General features: G+C 39.1%; 1 protein-coding gene across 5 annotated transcripts in view; it reads left to right on the forward strand.

Moving 5' to 3' along the window:
• MAST2 (microtubule associated serine/threonine kinase 2) overlaps positions 1–20,152 on the forward strand; it is a 232,577-nt gene that overhangs the window by 66,388 nt on the left and 146,037 nt on the right. The window contains exon 1 of one of the 5 annotated variants that reach the window (XM_012434555.2): positions 19,344–19,406. The exons of the other annotated variants lie outside the window; for them this stretch is intronic. Coding sequence (XP_012289978.1) covers positions 19,368–19,406 — 39 coding nt within the window. The 5' untranslated portion in view covers positions 19,344–19,367. Of the gene's footprint in view, positions 1–19,343; positions 19,407–20,152 lie in introns of those variants that run through there. 5 annotated transcript variants of the gene reach the window in all.

Genomic DNA, 20,152 nt, shown 5'->3' on the forward strand with positions numbered 1-20,152 from the left:
GAGATGGAGTCTCACTATTGTCATCCAGACTGGAGTGCAGTGGTGCAATCTCAGCTTACTGCAACCTCTGCCTCCCAGATTCAAGTGATTCTCCAGCCTCTGCCTCTCCTGAGTAGCTGGGACTATAGGTGCATGCCACCATGCCCAGCTAATTTTTGTATTTTTGGTAGAGACAGGGTTTTACCGTGTTGGCCAGGCTGATCTTGAACTCCTGACCTCAAGTGGTCCGCCTGCCTCAGCCTCCCAAAGTGCTGAGATTACAGGTGTGAGCTACCGTGCCTGGCCAATGTTTTACTTTTAAAAGGTGTTTGGATTTTTTCTTGTGTGTGTTTTATTTTTCTAAATAAATTAAAAACAATTTTTTTTTTAAGAGACAGAGCCTGACTTTGTCACCCAGGCTGGAGTTCTGTGGCACAATCAAAGCTCACTGCATACAGCCTGGAACTCCTGGGCTCAAGGATCCTCCTGCCTTAGCCTGCCAAGTAGTCAAGCACTCCTCCTGCCTCGGCTTCCCATTGGCCTCCCAAAGTACTATCATTACAAGTGTGAGCCACCTCACCTGGCTGGGAATTTTTTTGTTTTAATGTCATAAAATTGACCCAGCAATCCCATTACTGGGTATATATCCAAAGGATTATAAATCATTCTGCTGTAAGGACACATGCACACGAATGTTCATTGCAGCACGGTTTACAATAGCAAAGACCTGGGACCAACCCAAATGCCCATCAATGATAGACTAGACAGGGAAAATGTGGCACATATACACCATGGAATATTATGCAGCCATCAAAAACGATGAGTTCACGTCCTTTGTAGGGACATGGATGAACCTGGAAACCATCATTCTCAGCAAACTGACACAAGAACACAGAATCAAACACTGCATGTTCTCACTCACAGGTGGGTGTTGATCATTGAGAACATATAGACACAGGGAGGGGAGCACTATACCCTGGGGTCTGTTGGGGGGAAATAGGGGAGGGACAGCAGGGGGTGGGGAGTTGGGGAGAGATAGCATGGGGAGAAACACCACATATAGGTGAAGGGGAGGAAGGCAGCAAATCACACTGCCACGTATGCACCTATGCAACAATCGTGCAAGTTCTTCACATGTACCCCAAAACCTAAAATGCAGTAAAAAAAAATTATATTATAAATGAAAGACATAAAAATGCTATTAATTAATTTTCCATCTATGATTGTTTATAACTTTTTCCTAGATTTTATTTTTTTCAGCTTTTATTTTAGTGTTCAGGTTTGTTACCTGGGCATATTGCATGATGCTGTTGTTTGGATACAAATGATCCTGTCACCCTAGTACTGAGCATAGTGGTCAGTAGTTAGTTTCTTAACCCTTGCCCTCCCCTGACTCTGGTAGTCTCCAGTTTCTGTTGTTGCCATCTTTATGTCCATGAATGACCAGTGTTTAGTTCCGACTTGTAAGTATTTGGTTTTCTGTTTCGGCATTAATTTATTTAGGATAATGGCCTTCAGTTACATCCATGTTGCTGCAAAGGACATGATTTCTTTGCTTTTATGCCTGTGTAATATTCAATAGTATATATGTACCACATTTTCTTCATCAAGTCCACTATTGATGGGCACCTAGGTTGATTCCATGGCTTTGCTATCATGAATAGTGCTGTGATGAACATGTGAGTGCATGTATCTTTTTGGTAGGGTGATTTGTTTTCTTTTGGATATATACCCAGTAATAGGATTGCTGGGTTGAATGGAAGTTAGTTTTTAAACTCTTTGAGAAATCTCCAAACTGCTTTCCAGAGTGCTGAACTAGTTTACATTCCTACCAACCGTGTATATGTTGTTCCCTTTTATCTGCAGTCTTGCCAGGATCTATTCTTTTTTGGCTTTTTATAATAGTCATTTTGACTGGCATAAGATAGTATCTCATTGTGGTTTTGATTTGCATTTCTCAGATGGTTAGTGTTGTGGAGCATGTTTTCATGTTTGTTGGCTGCTTGTATGTCTTCTTTTGAGAAGTGTCTGTTCATATCTTTTGCCCATTTTTTAATGGGGTCATTTGTTTTTTGCTTGTTCAATTGTTTAAGTTCTTTAATAGAGTCTGGATATTAGGTCTTTGTCAGATGCATAGTTTGCAAATATTTTCTCCCATTCTGTAGGTTAACTCTATTGATAGTTTATTTTGCTGTGCAGAAACTCTTTAGTCTAATTAGGTCCCACTTGCCAATTTTTGGTTTTGTCGCAATTGCTTTTGAGGACTCAGTCATAAATTATTTCCCAAGGTTAATATCTAGAATGATGTTTCCTAGTTTTTTTTTTTTCTAGGATTCTTATAGTTTGAGGTCTTATGTTTAAATCTTTAATCCATCTTGAGTTAATTTTTGTATGTGGTGAAAGGTAGGGTTCCAGTTTCATTCTTCTGCATATGGCTATGCAGCTATCCTAGCACTATTTATTGAATAGGATTTCATCTTGCCGTTGCTTATTTTTGTTGACTTTGTTAAAGATCAGATGATTGTTGGTGTGTGGCTTTATTTTTGGGTTCTCTACTCTGTTATATTGGTCTGTGTGTCTGTTTTTGTACCAGTACTATGGTTTTTTTTTTTTTTTTGAGACGGAGTTTCGCTCGTTACCCAGGCTGGAGTGCAATGGCGCGATCTCGGCTAACCACAACCTCTGCCTCCTGGGTTCAGGCAATTCCCCTGCCTCAGCCTCCTGAGTAGCTGGGATTACAGGCACGCACCACCATGCCCAGCTAATTTTTTTTGTATTTTTAGTAGAGACGGGGTTTCACCATGTTGACCAGGATGGTTTTGGTCTCTTGACCTCGTGATCCACCTGCCTCAGCCTCCCAAAGTGCTGGGATTACAGGCGTGAGCCAAAAACACTGTAGCCTTATAGTATAGTCTGAAGCTGGGTAATCTCTGCAGCTTTGTTCTTTTTGCTTAGGATTGTTTTGGCTATTTGGGTTCTTTTTTGGTTCCATGTAAATTTTAGAATAGTTGCTTCTAGTTCTGTGAAAAATTACATTGGTAGTTTGATAAGAATAACACTAAATCTGTAGATTGATTTGGCCAGTATGACTATTTCAACAGTATTGATTCTTGCAATCCATGAGCATGAAATTTTTTTCTTTTTATTTGTGTGATCTGTGATTTCTTTTAGCAGTGCTTTTAGTTCTTGTTGAGATCTTTTACCTCTTTGGTTAGATGTATTCCTAGGGTTTTGTTTTGTTTTTTGTAGCTATTGTAAATGAGACTGCATTCTTGATTTGGCTCTCAGCTCGAACGTTACTGCTATATAGAATTGATACTGATTTTTATACATTGATTTTGTATCTTAAAACTTTATTGAAGCCATTTATTAGTTCCAGAAGCCTTCTGACAGAGTCTTAAGGGTTTTCTAGGTATAAAATCATATTGTCTGTGAAGGTAGTTAGACTTCTTTTGCTGTTTGGATACCTTTTATTTCTTTCCTTTGCCTAATTGCTGTGGCTAGAACTTTCAGTACTCTGTTGAGTAGGAGCGAGAGGAGTGGGCCAGGAGCGGTGGCTCACTTCTGTAATTCCAGCACTTTGGGAGACTGAGGCAGGTGGATCACGAGGTCAGGATTTCAAGACCAGCCTGGCCAAGATGGTGAAACCCTGTCTTTTTTTCAAACAAAAAAAAGGAGTAGGAAGAGTGGACATCCTTGTCTTGTTCTAGTTCTCAAGAGGAATGTTCCAGTTTTTCTCATTCAGCATGATGTTGACTGTGGATTTGTCATAGGTGGCTCTTATTTATTTTGAGATATGTTCCTTCGATGCCTAATTTGTTGAAGGTTTTTAACATGAAGGGATGGTGGATTTTATTGAAAGCTTTTACTGCATCTATTCATCTCATTTCCTTTTTTCTACTTGACCTAATAGAAAAAATTTTCAGCCCTACTTGAATTGAATTACCTGAGCTGAGGGACTGAGATTGCTCCTGGCAAATAGAATTAATGGATTGTTTTTTAAAGGTGGCAAAAAGCTCCAAACAGAAATGTTTCTGAGATGTCGGGGCATTTTGGAAATAAAGTAACGTGCATTTATAGGGAGAAAGTAAAATGAAAATATAGGGATTTACTTTTTTGTTCATTTATTTAGCCTTTTAAAAAAATACTTAAGGACGAATAGGAAGTTGCAAAAATAGTTCAGAGTCCTATGAACCCTTCACCCAGCTTTCACTGATAGTGTCATCTTGCATAGCGATAATACAACGTCAAAACCATGAAAATGGCATTCATAAAATATCATTAACTAGATTATAGCACTTATTTGAACTTTACATGTACTTGTGTATGTTTGTGTTTTGTGTGTGTATACCAGTCATACAATCTCATCCCATGAATAGATTTATATAATGGCCACCACCACAATCAATATACAGAACAGTGCTGTCATTACAAAGGAACTCACTTGGGCTGCCCTTTTATATTTGCACTCTTACCCTGTCTTAATGTTCTCGCAACCACTATTGTGTTCTCCTTCTCTATGTGAATATTATATATATTTTTTTCTTTTTTTTTCTTTTGAAGCAGGGTCTCACTCTGTCACCCAGGCTGGAGTATGGTGTTGCAGTCATAACTCCCTGCAGCCTCCACCTCCCAAGCTCAGGCGATCCTCCTGCCTCACCCTTCCGAGTAGCTGCGATCACAGGCACAAGCCACCATGCCTGACTGATTTTTTTTTTTTTTTTTTTTTTTACATTTGTAGAGATGGAGTCTCACTATGTTGCCCAGACTGGTCTTGAACTCCTGGGCTCAAGCAATCTTCCTCCCTCAGTCTCCCAAAGTGTTGGAATTACGTGTTGAGCCACTTTCCCTGGCCTTTATGTGAATATTATATAAATGGAACCATACAGTATATAACCTTTCGAGATTTGTGTCAGTAAGTATAATGTTTTTGAGAGCCATCTAAATTGTTGCACACAGTTCTTTCCCTTTTTGTGTGTAGTATTCCATTGTATGGTCACATACCATTTGTTTATTCACTCACATGTTAATGGATTTTATATATTTGTTTTTTGAATCTGCATCACTGGCAATGGATTTTTTTCTTTTTTCTTTTTGAGACGGAGTTTCGCTCTTGTTACCCAGGCTGGAGTGCAATGGCGCGATCTCGGCTCACCGCAACCTCCGCCTCCTGGGTTCAGACAGTTCTCCTGCCTCAGCCTCCTAAGTAGCTGGGATTACAGGTACACGCCACCATGCCCAGCTAATTTTTTGTATTTTTAGTAGAGACGGGGTTTCACCATGTTGACCAGGATGGTCTCGATCTCTTGACCTCGTGATCCACCTGCCTCGGCCTTCCAAAGTGCTGGGATTACAGGCGTGAGCCACCGCGCCTGGCCCTTTTTTTTTTTTTTTTTGTGAGCTGCTGCGTCCTGCCTACCCAGCATCCCTTCCGCCTTATTCCGTTAGTCAGTAACACTCTTGAAAGCCCAACCAGCTTCAAGGGGTGAGGATGTAGACCTCACCTTTCAATGGGAAGAGTGTCAATGAATTTGTGGACTTTATTTCAAAACAGCCACAACTAAGTCCTGATAAAGACTCAACATATGATACAATAAAGCTTTACCCACCCCCATGTTTGTTTGTGTGTTTATGATTTGTTTCCCACACTACAAATTCAGCTTGATGAGGGTAAAGACTCGGGTATTTTGCCTACTGCAGTGTCCCTGAGGCCTAGGACAGGGCTGAAGAATTACGTAGTGATTAGATCAGAGGAAATATCCCCCTCTCCTTTCCTCCTGTCTAGTTTAGGGCGAAGCTTCCTTCAACACCCAGCTCACACCTCTCCTCTGCGGTTTTCTTTTTTTTTTTTTAAAGAAGAAAAAAAAAGGAAGAAAGAGAAAGAAAAAAAAAAGAATGAAGAAGAGGAAGAAAAAGGAAGAGAAAGAAGGAAAGAGAATGGGAGTATTACTTTATTGCCCAGGCTAGAATGCAGTCTAAAAATGGGAATTGAAAATCTCTTTTTATGCCAATAAGTGTGCTTAACAGTAGAGACAGGAAGGAATAAGGGAAGAAAATAACAAACAAGCAGCCAGCCAATGTTTCATTTAAACCTGTGAAATGCTATGCAATTATTGAGGAGTGATTTACTTCCAATTATGTAGTCACTTTTGGAATAGGTGTGATTACTGATAAGAATGTGTGTTTTGTGTATTTGAAGTGGAGAGTTCTATAAATGTTTATTAAGTTTACTTGTTCTGGGTCTGAGTTCAAGTCCTGGATGTCCTTGTTAATTTTCTATCTCGTTGATCAGTCTAATATTGACAATGTGATGTTACAGTCTCCCACTATTATTGTGTGGGAGGCTAAGTCTCTTTATAAGTCATTAAGAACTTGTCTTATGTATCTGGGTGCTCCTGTATTGGGTGCGTGTATGTTTAGGATCGTTAGCTCTTCTTGTTGCATTGATCCTTTTACCATTACATAATATCCTTCTTTGCCTCTTTTGATCTTTGTTGCTTTAAAGTCTATTTTATCAGAGATGAGAATTGCAACTCCTGCTTTTTATTTATTTATTTATTTTTGCTGTCCGTTTGGTTGGTAAATCTTCCTCCGTCCCTTTGTTTTCAGTCTTTGTGTGTCGTTGCATGTGAGATGGGTCTGGATACAGCATACCGATGGGTTTTGGCTTTTTATCCAGTTAATAATATATACGAGTTTCATACTGCCATTTGATGCTAGCTGGCTGTTTTGCCCATTAGTTGATGTAAGTTCTTCATTATGTTAATGCTGTTTACTTTTTGATATATTTTTGGAAAGGCTGATACTGGTTGTTCCTTTATATGTGTAGTGCTTCTTTCAGAAGCTCTTGTAAAGCAGGTCTGGTGATGGTGAAATCTCTAAGTACTTACTAGGTCACAAAAGATTTTATTTTTCCTTCGCTTGTGAAGCTTAGTTTGGCTGGATATGAAATTCTGGGTTGAAAGTTCTTTTCTTTAAGGATGTTGAATATTGGCCCCCACTCTTTTCTGGCTTATAGGGTTTCTGCTGAGAGATCTGCTGTAAGTCTGATAGGTTTCCCTTTGTGGGTAACCTGACCTTTCTCTCTGGCTGCTCTTAGTATTTTCTCCTTCATTTCAACCCTAATGAATCTGACGATTATGTGCCTTGGGGTTGGTCTTCTTGAGGAATATCTTTGTGGTGTTCTCTGTATTACCTGGAGTTGAATATTGTCCTGCCTTACTAGGTTGGGAAAGTTTTCCTGAATAATATCCTGAAGAGTATTTTCCAACTTGGATTCATTCTCTTCGTCACATTCAGGTACACCTATCAAACGTAGATTAGGTCTTTTCACATAGTCCCGTATTTCTTGGAGACTTTGCTCATTCCTTTTTATCCTTTTTTCTCTAATCTTGACTTCTCGTTTTATTTCATTAAGTTGGTCTTCAACCTCTGATATCCTTTCTTCTGCTTGATCAATTCGACTGTTAAAAACTTGTGCATACTTGGCGAAGTTCTCGTGTTGTGTTTTTCAGCTCCATTAATTCACTTATATTCCTCTCTAAATTGTCTATTCTCTAGGATTTCGTCAGACCTTTTTTTCAAAGTTCTTAGTTTCTTTGCATTGGGTTAGAACAAGTTCTTTTAATTCACAGAAGTTTCTTATCATCCACCTTCTGAAGCCTACTTCTGTTAATGGAACGCCCTCGTTCTCCATCAGGCCTTGTTCTGTTGCTGATGAGGAACTGTGATCCCCTGTAGAGGGAGAGGCATTCTGATTTTGGGTATTCTCAAGTCTTTTTACACTGGTTTCTTCCCATCATTGTAAATTTATCCACCCGTCGTCTTTGTGATTACCGACTTTCAAATTAGGTCTCTGAGTGGACGTCCAGCTTGTTGATTCCCAGCGCCAAAATCTGAGCAATCCACTGCGCCGGCCAAAACAGCGGTGTTAAGATTGATGGTGCTTTTCTGCCCGGGAATCTCCGGTCTAGCTCCCTTCTTGAGTCTGGACATCCTTCAATCAACTGAATAGGCGACTCTGTCTTCCCAGAGCTCCAAACAACATCGGCCAAAAGGGGACCCAGTCCTGCTCACTCTGCACCAAGAACTGCCGCGCCGAGGTGCCGGCCACAAGAGTCACGCTGGGGACCCATGGGGGCTCCTCCGCTGGGAATCTCCTGGTCTGTGAGCAACAAAAATTCGTCTGAAAGTGTGGCGCCCTCTCGTTCTCTGCACTTTCACTGAGAGCTACAATCTCGAGCTGCTAGTGATCAAGCCATCTTGGATCTCTCTCTCTGGATTTTTTTAAAGCTGTTAACTATTTTTTTTAATTGGAAAAAAAAAATTTTTTTTTTTTGAGTTGGAATCTTTGTCACCCAGGCTGGAGTGCAGTGGTGTGATCTCGGGTCACTTCAACCTCTATCTTCTGGGTTCAAGTGATTCTTATACCTCAGCTTCCCGAGTAGCTGGGATTACAGGCACCCACTGCTAGCTCCCACCCAATAGAGATGGGGTTTCACCATGTTGGCCAGGCTGGTCTCGAACTCCTGAGCTCAGGTGATCCACCTGCCTTGGCTTCCCAAAGTGCTAGGTTTATAGGCATGAGCCCCCATGCCCTAAAGCTATAAACTTTTAAGGGTTTTGTATATTTTTTAAATATAAATTATTTGTGGGATATGTGGTTTGCAAATAACTTTTCCCAGTCTGTTCTTTGTTTTTTTTTTGTTTGTTTGTTTTTTGTTTTGAGACAAAGTTTCGCTTTTTCTCCCTGGCTGGAGTACAATGGCACGATCTTGGCTCACTGCATCCTCTGTCTCCTGGGTTCAAGCGATTCTTCTGCCTCTCAGCCTCCTGAGTAGCTGGGATTACAGGCACCTGCCACCACGCCTGGCTGATTTTTGTATTTTTAGTAAAGATGGGGTTTCACCATATTGGCCTGTCTGGTCTCGAACTCCTGACCTTGTGTCCTCCCACCTCAGCCTCCCAAAGTGCTGGGATTACAGGTATGAGCCACCACGCCCGGCTGGTTTTTAATTCTTTTTAACAGAGTGTTTTGCACAGCAAAAAAAAGTCTTTAATTTTATTAAAACATGTTTTTCTTTTTTCTTTTTTTTTTTTTTTTGTCAGAGTCTTCCTCTGTTGCCCAGACTGTAATGCAGTGGCTTGATCTTGGCTTACTGCATCCTCCGCCTCCTGGGTTCAAGTGATTCTTTTGCCTCAGCCTCCCAAGTAATTAGGATTACAGGTTCATACCACCATGCCTGGCTAACTTTTGTATTTTTAGTAGAGACAGATCTTCGCCATGTTGGTCAGGCCGGTCTTCAGCTCCTGGCCTTAAGTAATCACCCACCTCAACCTCCCAACGTTCTGGGATTACAGGTGTGAGCCACTGTGCCCATCCTAAAATTGATTTTCTGTTTCTTAAAAAAATTTTTTTCATACTACCTTTATGTGTACAGTCTCTTTTCGTTTTCAGTTGCTTTCTGAGGTTGAAAAATGTCTTTAATTTTGATGAAGTTCAGATTGTGTTCTTGGTGTCACGTCTGAGAACTTTTCACCTATTCCTAGGTTTTCTCCTATGTGTTCTTATAAAAGTTTTTTAGTTTTATATTTTATATTTAACTCATGATCCATTTTGATTTAATTTTTGCATATGGTGTGAGGTATAGGTTAAGCTTTTTTTTTTTTTTTTGAGACGGAGTTTCACTCTTGTTACCCAGGCTGGAGTGCAATGGCGCGATCTCGGCTCACCGCAACCTCAGCCTCCTGGGTTCAGGCAATTCTCCTGCTTCGGCCTCCTGAGTAGCTGGGATTACAGGCACGCACCACCGTGCTCAGCTAATTTTTTGTATTTTTAGTAGAGATGGGGTTTCACCATGTTGACCAGGTTGGTCTCAATCTCTTGACCTCGTGATCCACCCGCCTTGGCCTCCCAAAGTGCTGGGATTACAGGCTTGAGCCACCGCGCCCGTACAGCTTATTTTTTTTAATTTAGCTCATGGATGTCCAGTTGTTCTAGTATAAGTTATTGAAAAGTTCGTCCTTCCTGCATTGAATTGCTTTTCCACTTTTGTCAAAAATCAATTGGACATATTTAGGCCAGTTGCGCTGGCTCACGCCTGTAATCCCAGCACTTTGGGAGGGCAAGACGGGTGGATCACTTGATGTCAGGAGTTGGAGACCAGCCCGGCCAACATGGTGAAACCCCATCTCTACTAAAAATACAAAAATCAGCCAGGGATGATGGTGCATGCCTGTGATCTCATCTACTTGGGAGGCTGAGGCAAGAGAATCACTTGAACCCAGGAGGCAGAGGTTGCAGTGAGCTGAGATCACACCAGTGCACTGCAGCCAGGGTGACAGACTCTGTTTAAAAAAAAAAAAAAAAAATCAATTGGACATATTTGTGTTGTGTATTTCTGGGTTCTCTTTTCTGTTCAGTTCACTTATGGGACAGTCCTTCTGCCAATATCGCAATGTCTTAATTACTGCTGCTATGTAGTAAGTCTTAACATTGGGTAGAGTGATTCCTTATACTTAACCGTTCTTTTTCAAAATGGTTTTAGTGATACTTTTTTTTCTTTCTGCATAAATTTTAGAATAAGCTTTTTTGTATCTACAAAAAGTCTTGCTGGGATTTTGATAGGAATTACATTAAACCTGTAAGGAAATATGAGATAAAGGAAAAACTAAACTTATACCTGCTCTCACACTCACCACAACACAGGACACATCTGACACCACATTTGTGGGTTTTTTTCCCCCTGTACACGAAACAGCTCTCCAGCAGACACAAGCTGGGTATCTTATAATTTAACTAAACTTCAATGCTGTATGCCTGGAATAAGCATCAGATCTCACAGGCTAAGGCTCTGTCCTACAGGATTGCCCCTACTTCAGATCCAGTTTCATTCCTGGAGTGGTTTTACCTGTTCTTTTGACTGACCAAGTATAAATTGGATACAGATCAACAAGCAGATGAAGAGGCACATAGGGCGAGGCATATGGGAAGGAGCATGGAGCTTCTTCTATGCCCTCTCTGGGCTCACCATCCTCCAGGTACCTGCATGTGGTCAGGAACCTGGAAGCTCTCTGAACCTTATAGTTCACTGATTTTCATGGCGGCTTTATCACATAGGCCTGATCCCCTTCCCAGAGGATTGAGGGATGAGGTGGAAAGTTCCAATTTTCTAATGATGGCTTGGTCTTTCTGGTGCACAGCCCAGTTTAAATTCACTTCGTTAGAACAAAAGGCATTTCTGTCACCCAACAAGTTCTAAGAGACTGGGAGCTCTGTGTCAAGAACTAGGATGAAGACCAAAAATATATGTATTTTTATTATATATCACAGTATCACAATATGTTTCTAGGAGAATTGGCTTTTTTTCTATTTGATTCTTCTGACCTATGAAGATACTATATCTCTCCATTTATGTAGATTTTAAATATTTTTCATCAGTATTTTGTAATTTTTAGCATACATATCTTGTATATGTTTTGTTGGATTTCTATCTTAAGCATTTTATCTTTTTGTTTTTTCATGCTCTTTGCCAGGAACAGTCTCAGTCCCTCAGCCCTGGTAATTCATTTCAAGTGGGGTTGAAATTTAAGAGGTCAAATAGAAGTGAGATGAAACTTTTTTTGCAACTTTAAATGATGCTGTGTTTTAAATTTTAGTTTTTACATGTTTGTTGCTACTAGTATATAGAAATATGGTTGGTTTTTATGTGCCGATCTTGTATCCTGTGAGTTTGCTGAACTCATTTACAAGTTTTTCTTGTAGATCGAGTTTTTCTACATAGGCAATCATGTCATCTTCAAATAGGACAATTTTATTTTTTCCCAACTACATATTCCTTTTCTATCCTTTTGTTACTTTATTGCTCTGGCTAGGATTTAGTTAAACATTGAATTTTTTGTTCTGGTAGTGCTGACTTCAGGAGCCTAATTTGGGACTAGCAAATGCTAGTTTCACTCACTTTATCATTACAGTTTCAGATCTTCGGCTTCTCTTGGACTTCAAAGTTTAGCTTGGATTGATCTTGAATGTGATTGTATTTGCCTCTGCTGAAAGGAGGAAAAGCTCTATGTCCTGAGCATGTACACAGTGCAATATGATTTTTATTTATTTGTCTCCCTTGAGTGTGAGCTTCTTGAAGAAGACAGTTCTGAAGATACAGGGCTTGGTACACAGCAAACTTGTAATTAATGTTTGAGGCCAGGCATGGTGGCTCACATCTTTAATCCAGTGCTTTGGGAGGCTGAGGTGGGAGGATTGCTTGAGGCTAGGAGTTCAAGATCAACTTGGGGAACCTAGCAAGATCCTATATCTAAAAATAATAATAATAATAATAATTGTTTGTTGAGCAAATATTTAAATGAATAAGTGGAACAGGTATGTGGCTTCTCAAATAAGAAGTCTAGGGAAAATCTTTTCAGACAAGATAAATTGTAACTCAAGTTGAAATGACAAATGTGAGACTATTTACAATTGCACGTGCAGTTGCACATGTGACTTTGGTATCAAACTTTTTGTTTCTTTTCGTTTACTTGCATGCTTTGTAAGTTTCATGTTTTACTGACAAGACACTTTATTCTTTGAGGGTTACATATCATTTGGTTTGGTTTGCTTCTGTATGTTGAAAAAACATGTTCTGTCTTTTGAAAATATACCATTATCTAATTGGTTTTAAGTTAGGAGAATTCTAAATCATAGGTCACAATAAGTGAGCAGTTATACTGAGGAAGAGCAAAACAAACAAACAAGAATCCTGGAACCATGTTTTGTATATAAGTGGAGTGGAGTTATCCTTTAGATCTGGTTTTTTTATGTGAGTATGCTTGAATGTGTATGTCAAGAGGTTAGTGGGTTGGGCTGAGCTGGGGAGGAGATGTGTATCATGTGTAGGGAGTATAGTTATTTTAAATAATACTTTAGCAAGGGAATTAGTACTTGTTTAAATGTTCATATTGCCTTAATGTTAGCATAGCTTTTTCATCAATATGTTCAATATCTCAAATATCAAATTTGCATGAAAAAGTTCTCCCAAACCTCTAATCCTTCCCTGTTTTATTTTTCTTCATTGCATTTACCATCTTCTAACATAATGTGATTTTATGTATTCTTTTTTTTATTTAATGCCTGGCTACATACACTTGAATGTAAGCTTTAAGAGGTCAGGGATTTTTATTTATTTCTATTAACAGTTGTATATCTAGGCCCATGATATCATCTGGTACATAGAGAATACTTAATTTGTAAATGAATGAAAGGATTACTTTTAAAAGCTAGTGATTTCTAGGAGATTGGAATGAGGAATCTTAATCATAAGCCTAGCAAATGATAAAATAAAAAGTGATTTCTAGGAGATTGGAATGAGAAATCTTAATCATAAGCCTAGCAAATGATAAAATATGATCCCTATGGGATAGCAGGAAAATCATTGTCTTTTTACCCAGAGGAGCATATTTGTCTTCTGTAAAAGGCCTTTCTATTTGGAAGGAATTTTATTTGATTGACTCTCTGTTTAAACAACAAACAAAAAAGAATCCTTTGTTGATAAGCTACATAGGCTGTAAAGGTTCTAGGTTCTGTGCTTTGTGCTGGATGGAGCACCACTGTGATGGGCCTGGTGGGTCTCCTCTGAGACTGTGCAGGACTTAGATTTTGTAACTAAAGTGTTTTTTTTTATTTAACTTATTTTTTTGAGATGGAGTCTTGCTCTGTTGCCCAGGCTGGAGTGCAGTGGTGTGTCTCGGCTTACTGTAACCTCCGCCTCCTGGGTTCAAGTGATTTCTTTTCTCTCAGCCTCATGAGTAGCTGGGACTACAGGCACGCACCACCATGCCTGGCTAATTGTTATATTTTTAGTAGAGATGTGATTTCGCCATGTTGGCCAGGCTGGTCTTGAACTCCTGGCCTCAAGTGATCCGCTCACCTCGGCCTCCCCAAGTGCTGAGATTACAGGCGTGAGTCACCGTGCCAGGCCTAAAGTTGTGCTTATTTTGCTTGGCTTGCTTATCGTGTGAAGAATCTTACAGCTTTCCACAAAGGGCTAGTTATATTTTACTCACTTACTGATACATGAAAGGATAATTTATGTTAAGAAAATGTATAGATGCAGCCTATTCTGAGAATTTATGTATTTACTTATATTTCTGCAAGGTATTCGACTTTTTATCTAGTCATTGGCTGATAGTCTTCTCATACTAATAATATATAGTAAAGAAGTTGATGAAAATGTTTTATTCATCTGTTCTTGGACAAGAAACCCTATTGTATCTGTTCTTTTTAGTTAAAGCTGAATGTTCTAGTAGGAAACATTGGTTCAAGTTTCTACTGTACTGTTTCTAAGCAGGTTATGTCTCCTTCCTGGGTCCTAATTTCTCCAGTTGTAAAATAGGGCGTTTGAGGTAAATTAGCACATTCACTTTGATAAAAATTTATCTGGGCTGGGCGCGGTGGCTCATGCCTGTAATCCTAAGGCAGTGGGATGCTGAAGGGCACATTACTTGAGGCCAGGAGTTCATGACCAGCCTGGCCAACATGGTAAAACCCTGTCTCTACTAAAAATACAAAAAAAAAAAAAAAAAAAATTAGCTGGGAGTGGTGGCAGGTGCCTATAATCCCAGCTACTTGGGAGACTGAGGCAGGAGAATCACTTGAACCTGGGAAGCGGTGGTTGCGGTGAGCCGAGATCACACCACTGCACTCCAACCTGGGTGACAGAGTGAGAATCCATCTCAAAATTTTTTTTTTTTTAAATCTCAAGCAAGAATCAATGCATATATGGCCATTAGGGTAATTTTTCTTGGTAGTCCTTATGCCTAAAACCTTCCCTTCCTATCTGCTGTTTACTAGCTTAATTATTCCTCCTGTTTCATATTAGATTCTATCATCAAGTATAAATTTTACTACTCCTGACCAGGACTGTGGCAGACACCTGTAATCCCAGCACTTTGAGAGGCCAAAGCGGGCAGATCACCTGAGGTCAGAAGTTTGAGACCAGCCTGGCCAACATGGGGAAACACCATCTCTACTAAAAATACAAAATTTAGCTGAGCATAGTGGCAGGTGCCTGTAATCCCAGTTACTTAGGAGGCTGAGGCAGGAGAATCGCTTGAACATGGGAGGCGGAGGTTACAGTGAGCCAAGATCACACCATTGAAATCCAGCCTGGGCAACAAGAATGAAACTCAGTCTCAATAAAATAAACATCTTACTACTCCTCTCAACTCCTGCTATTGTTTTTGTTACTTTCAGCAACTATGTAGAGGGATCCATTCAATAATATCCTGGTGTAGTTGTTTGACCCCATTATCATTTCTAATCCACTTAGCTCTCTGCCTTGTCATACCTCTGAATTAGTCCTTCACTAAAATTGTAACTCTAGGTAACCTCCTCACTACAACATGATAAATTTTTTAGCTTCCACATTTTTATTCTTAAAGTATACCAGTTCTCAGACTTATCAGCACCTCTATTAAATCTTTTCTTCCTGTCTTTTAATCTTTATTTTCCTCCCCTTTTAGCTTAGATTCCATTGTTACTCTTTCTAGTCGATGTCATAAATTGTTTGCCCCATTTTTCGGTCAATTTATCTGGTAAAGCTGTCTGGTAAAACTTTGCCTTTGAATTCCTGTAGTCTACTGAAGAAAGCCACACAATGGAGCAGATTGGTGGGCCTATAAAATAATGCTAAATGATGTCAGTCAGTCTTCAGCACTGCTTATCAATTCTACTTTTTGTTCAGCATGTTTTCTTGTTCTTTCCATTATCTCTGTCAGTTTTTTTTTTTTCTCAACTCAAATTTGGAATCTCCTTGCTTTCTGCTGATTTCCTTTTCATTTCATGGAGAAAATAGCTATAATATGGAAGCTTCTTTAGCTTCTTTACTACTAAAGTTACAAATATTTTGTTACCTGTACCTGCTTTTTCTTTTTCATCTGTTGTTGTGGAGGAAATATTCCTTCTTCTGTCACTGTTCATGCTCTGAATCCCCTCCCTTCCTTTTCAAGAATAACTTTTTTTTTGAGAACTTTGGCTGCAAAGGGCATGGAGAGTTAAACCAAAGCTAGAAGAGTTGTCTGGATTCATTGTCTTTATTTTCTCATCTACTACTCATTGGAGTTGGGCTTCTGCTCCTACCACTCCTTCACTCCTGAAACCATTCTTACAGAGGGTACCAGTAACTCCAAGTCGGTTAAATTGGACGGCATTCTTATTTATTTATTTTTTTTGAGACGGAGTCTTCCTCTGTCACCCAGGCTGGAGTGCAATGGTGTGATCTTGGCTCACTGCCCCCTCCACCTCCTGGTTTAAGCTATTCTCCTGAGTAGCTGGGAGTACAGGCGCCCGCCACCACGCCCAGCTAATTTTTTTGGCATTTTTAGTAGAAATGGGGTTCACCATGTTGGCCAAGCTGGTCTTGAACTCCTGACCTCAGGTGATCCACCCACCTTGGCCTCCCAAAGTGCTGGGATTATAGGTATGAATCACGTACCCGGCCCAGATGGCATTCTTTAATGATGGGCCTCCAGGCAGCATTTGTTCAGTTCCTGACTATTCTTTTCTTGGCTTCTTGAATAGCGTTTGCAGTCTTGATTTCCTTTTACCTCTCTGGTTACTCTTTTTCTGTCTCCTACAGTTTAATCAGTAACTACAAATATTGTTGTAACATTAAACAAATAAAGATTTATTATCTTACAGAGAAAAATGCAAAATTTGTATAAATTTTTAGAACAAAACAAGCTTTAAGGAAACCAGGTTGTGGCAGGAAATTTTGAGCAGGTCACACACTACTGTGTTAGAGATACTGAAAAAAGTTGTATCTCATTCGTGCATGTTTCATAAATTATTATTTTCAACAACCTTCTAAGGTAGATGGTTATATTCTTGTTTATCCACAAAGGATTTGAGGTGGGGAAGGATGGGATGTGTTCAGGAAACAGTGCCTTGTTCTTTCCAATTGGAAGGCTAAGTTACAATAAGGTATTATTGAAGATAAAATCTATTGTTTCCATGTTATGGGGTGCATTGAATGCCAAGGGGAGAAGTTTTTTACTTAATTTTTTGGATAGTGAAGACTGATTGAAGATTTTTTTTTTTTTAAGATAAAATCTTGCTCTGTTGCCCAGGCTGGAGTGCAGTGGCACGAATGGTACTTCCACTTGAAACCTTTTTGTAGGCTTCCTAATGTAATGGATTGAGCCTTCCTTGACATTCCTGTAGCACTTTGTCATACCTTTGATGTAGCATACTTCTCATGTTGTGTATCATAATTACTTGTTTATATTTGGCTTCCCCATTGGATTTGAGCTCCCCTAGAGTAGGATTATTAGTTTATGGGTAATGTTGATTTTGATAATTTTTCCTTATCCCTATCTCAGTGGTTGACATGATAGGTGATTCTTGAATTAGTAAATGAATAAAGAGTTTGCATTTTGAATTTTTTGTCTGAATAACTTCTTAGAAAGCATCATTTTTATGTTTTTACTGACTATAGTGTTGAATAAATTAGAAACCATTCCTACTTCCTCTCTGCTGATACATATATTTTAGTTAGTTAAACCTATTTTGATAGAGGGGTTCTATGAATATAAAGTCCTGTTACTTTGCGGACACTCATACAGTGTATAGCATACCCTGTGCAAATCAGCTGTCTGTTCAGGTCTTGTGTTTGTTTTCCCCATAGACATAATCCAGCCGTTAGTTGTTTAAAGCAGCAGATGGGAGAAGGAATCCGTGGAGATGTGGATTTATTAGCTCTCACAATGAACGACCACACTGGTTATGCTAAGGATTAGAAGATTTCTGCTGAATGAAAGGGACATGGATCCTGTTTTTTTGTGTGTGCAGTTTTCAGCAGTATAGCAATCTCTTATGACTATAATCGTTGTAAGAAGACCAGAAAAAGATCTTGTAAATAGACTTTCCTTCAAGCCCTAGACTGTTGGTTGCGGCTGTCATAATTATAGGAGGGACAGTTTTTCTTCCTCGTTGGGTGTAGACTGAATCTGGCCTTTAGTTATTGCTATATTTACACCTTAGGTAGTACAACTGGCTGATTGTGTTCTTTATACATACCTTTATCTGTCATATTAGGAAATTTGGATTCATATCTCCTGAATTTTGTTGGAGAGTGAGTAATTATTATAGCATGTCTTATAGTTTGGAAAAAATGATTGTATTTAATTTGTTTAACCCATTTCCTAAAAATACAGTGCTGCCTTCACAAACAATTTTGTGTGTGTGACTTATTAGAAAGATTAGCAACTTTCCTTTGTGTTTACTAAGATTCTGACAATTACCATGAAGTTGTAAAGTTTAAATGTTGCTTATGGAGTGTTTAAGGGACAGAATCGTATCATGAGAACAATCTTTCACTCTTAAAATCTAAAAGATTATATATTTTGCGCCATGAATTAAGAGACAGAAGCATCTTTAAACTTGACTGAAGTCCTACTTTAAAAATGGCAGCCAGTAACCAAAGAAACAATTCTTGAGATTATTAAAGCTTGGATAAAACTAGACTTTTTCATGCTTTTAGAAGTCTGGGGAAATGGGGAGCGTTTCCTGTGACAGCACTGTAAGTGATGAATAGATGAATGAATTTGTCCATGCTCAGAACTCACAACACGTGTACTAGCCCCCTCCCACACATAAAAGAGCAGGGAAACCGACCTTAGCAATGATTTAGCTCCTGAAGAAAGAGGCTTTCGTTACTGTCCAAGAAGTGAAGACCAGCGAGTCTAGCGATAAAGAAACAAAAGAGCCCCTGACAGTATCAAAAGAATCTGACATTTGCTTTGTCTGTACAAAGGATGAAAGGAATTTTGCCGACTTAGTCAAAACAATAACTGGTTTTATATCAGTTTGAGTCTAAAATACAGGCATCAGAATAATGTGTTTTTCTTTGTATTTCTGAAGAATTGTCATCTTTTTAAAAACGTATGTGGAGTGGTTTTGTTTCTGGAAAGGAAAACGTGACATGGATTTTATAAGCTTAGCTGTAGGTGGAGACTCTCTTGTTTGCTAAACCTTTTTAATAAACAGCGAAGTCAGAATATCAAAGATTGGAATTTTTCCCCCTGGAACCTTTTGTTCTTTTCTTGGTACTTCAAATAATTTCAACCAAAGGGGCATGCATGGAAATGAAAACAAATATGAAGTCTTTCCGCTATTTGGCAGTGCTTCAGATAAGACGTACCTGTACTCCTGTGAAGAAAGACGTGACTCCAATATGAGGCAGTGATTGTATACTTACGCTGGACTGAGGGAGAACTGGTTTAGTGGAACAGTGGGTTAGTGGTGTACTGAATGAATTGTTTGCCTCTTTATCCAGCAGTAAAGAGGCACTAGTAGTTGACTGTCTGGGGAGTGGCTTTTTTTTTGTCTGATATCTATTATGGATGATTCCAGTATTCTGAGAAGGAGAGGGTTACAGGTGAGTAAAAGAAAACCTTTTTCACTGGTCTCCTTCCTTTTAGTGTCTCTTATAAATGTACTGAACAGGTTGTTATAATTTATTTAATTCATTTGAAGTAGGAGGCAGGGTGGAGTGCAGCTAAGTTCCTCTTTATTCTTTGAGGTATAGTTATAATTAGAGAACTTGTCTAAAATCTTGCTGTTTTGATAGAAAAATGCTGCTTGGGCTTATTTACACTGTATTTAGTGAACAGAGCAATTAAATCAGACCTGTATGGGATATAAGCCTAATTTAGGACATTAGACATTACTGCTGACAGATTGTTTACAGTGAACATATTCTGTTCCTGACCACCATGCTGGGCTGCCCCTCATTAAGTCACGTGTATGTGTAGTATATGCTTGATTCTATATATAGTTTTAAGAACTTTTCTAAATTATAACTTTGCATATATGCATTCCATCCACCTATTGTCTGTCTGCCTACCTACCTACCTACCTGCCTACTTATTTACCTACCTACCTATCATCTTTTCCTTCTTAAATCTGAGGTAGTTTGTTAGATGAAGATGTATGTAAGATATAACAATGAGTGAAAATAGACTGATAGGCAACCTTCAACTGAGTTTTAATGAATATCCTTAGCACTAAAAGGACGCATTCCAAATTTGATGATTATTATTTTCATGCTTTGTGAATTATCTCATCTTAGTCTTATTAGCAAAGAGCAAAGCAGCTTCTATTTAGTCTATCATTGAATGTTTT

Source organism: Aotus nancymaae, unplaced genomic scaffold (genome assembly GCF_030222135.1).
Source record: "Aotus nancymaae isolate 86718 unplaced genomic scaffold, 86718_ANA_hifiasm-v0.15.2.pri h1tg000007l, whole genome shotgun sequence".
NCBI lineage: Eukaryota > Metazoa > Chordata > Mammalia > Primates > Aotidae > Aotus > Aotus nancymaae.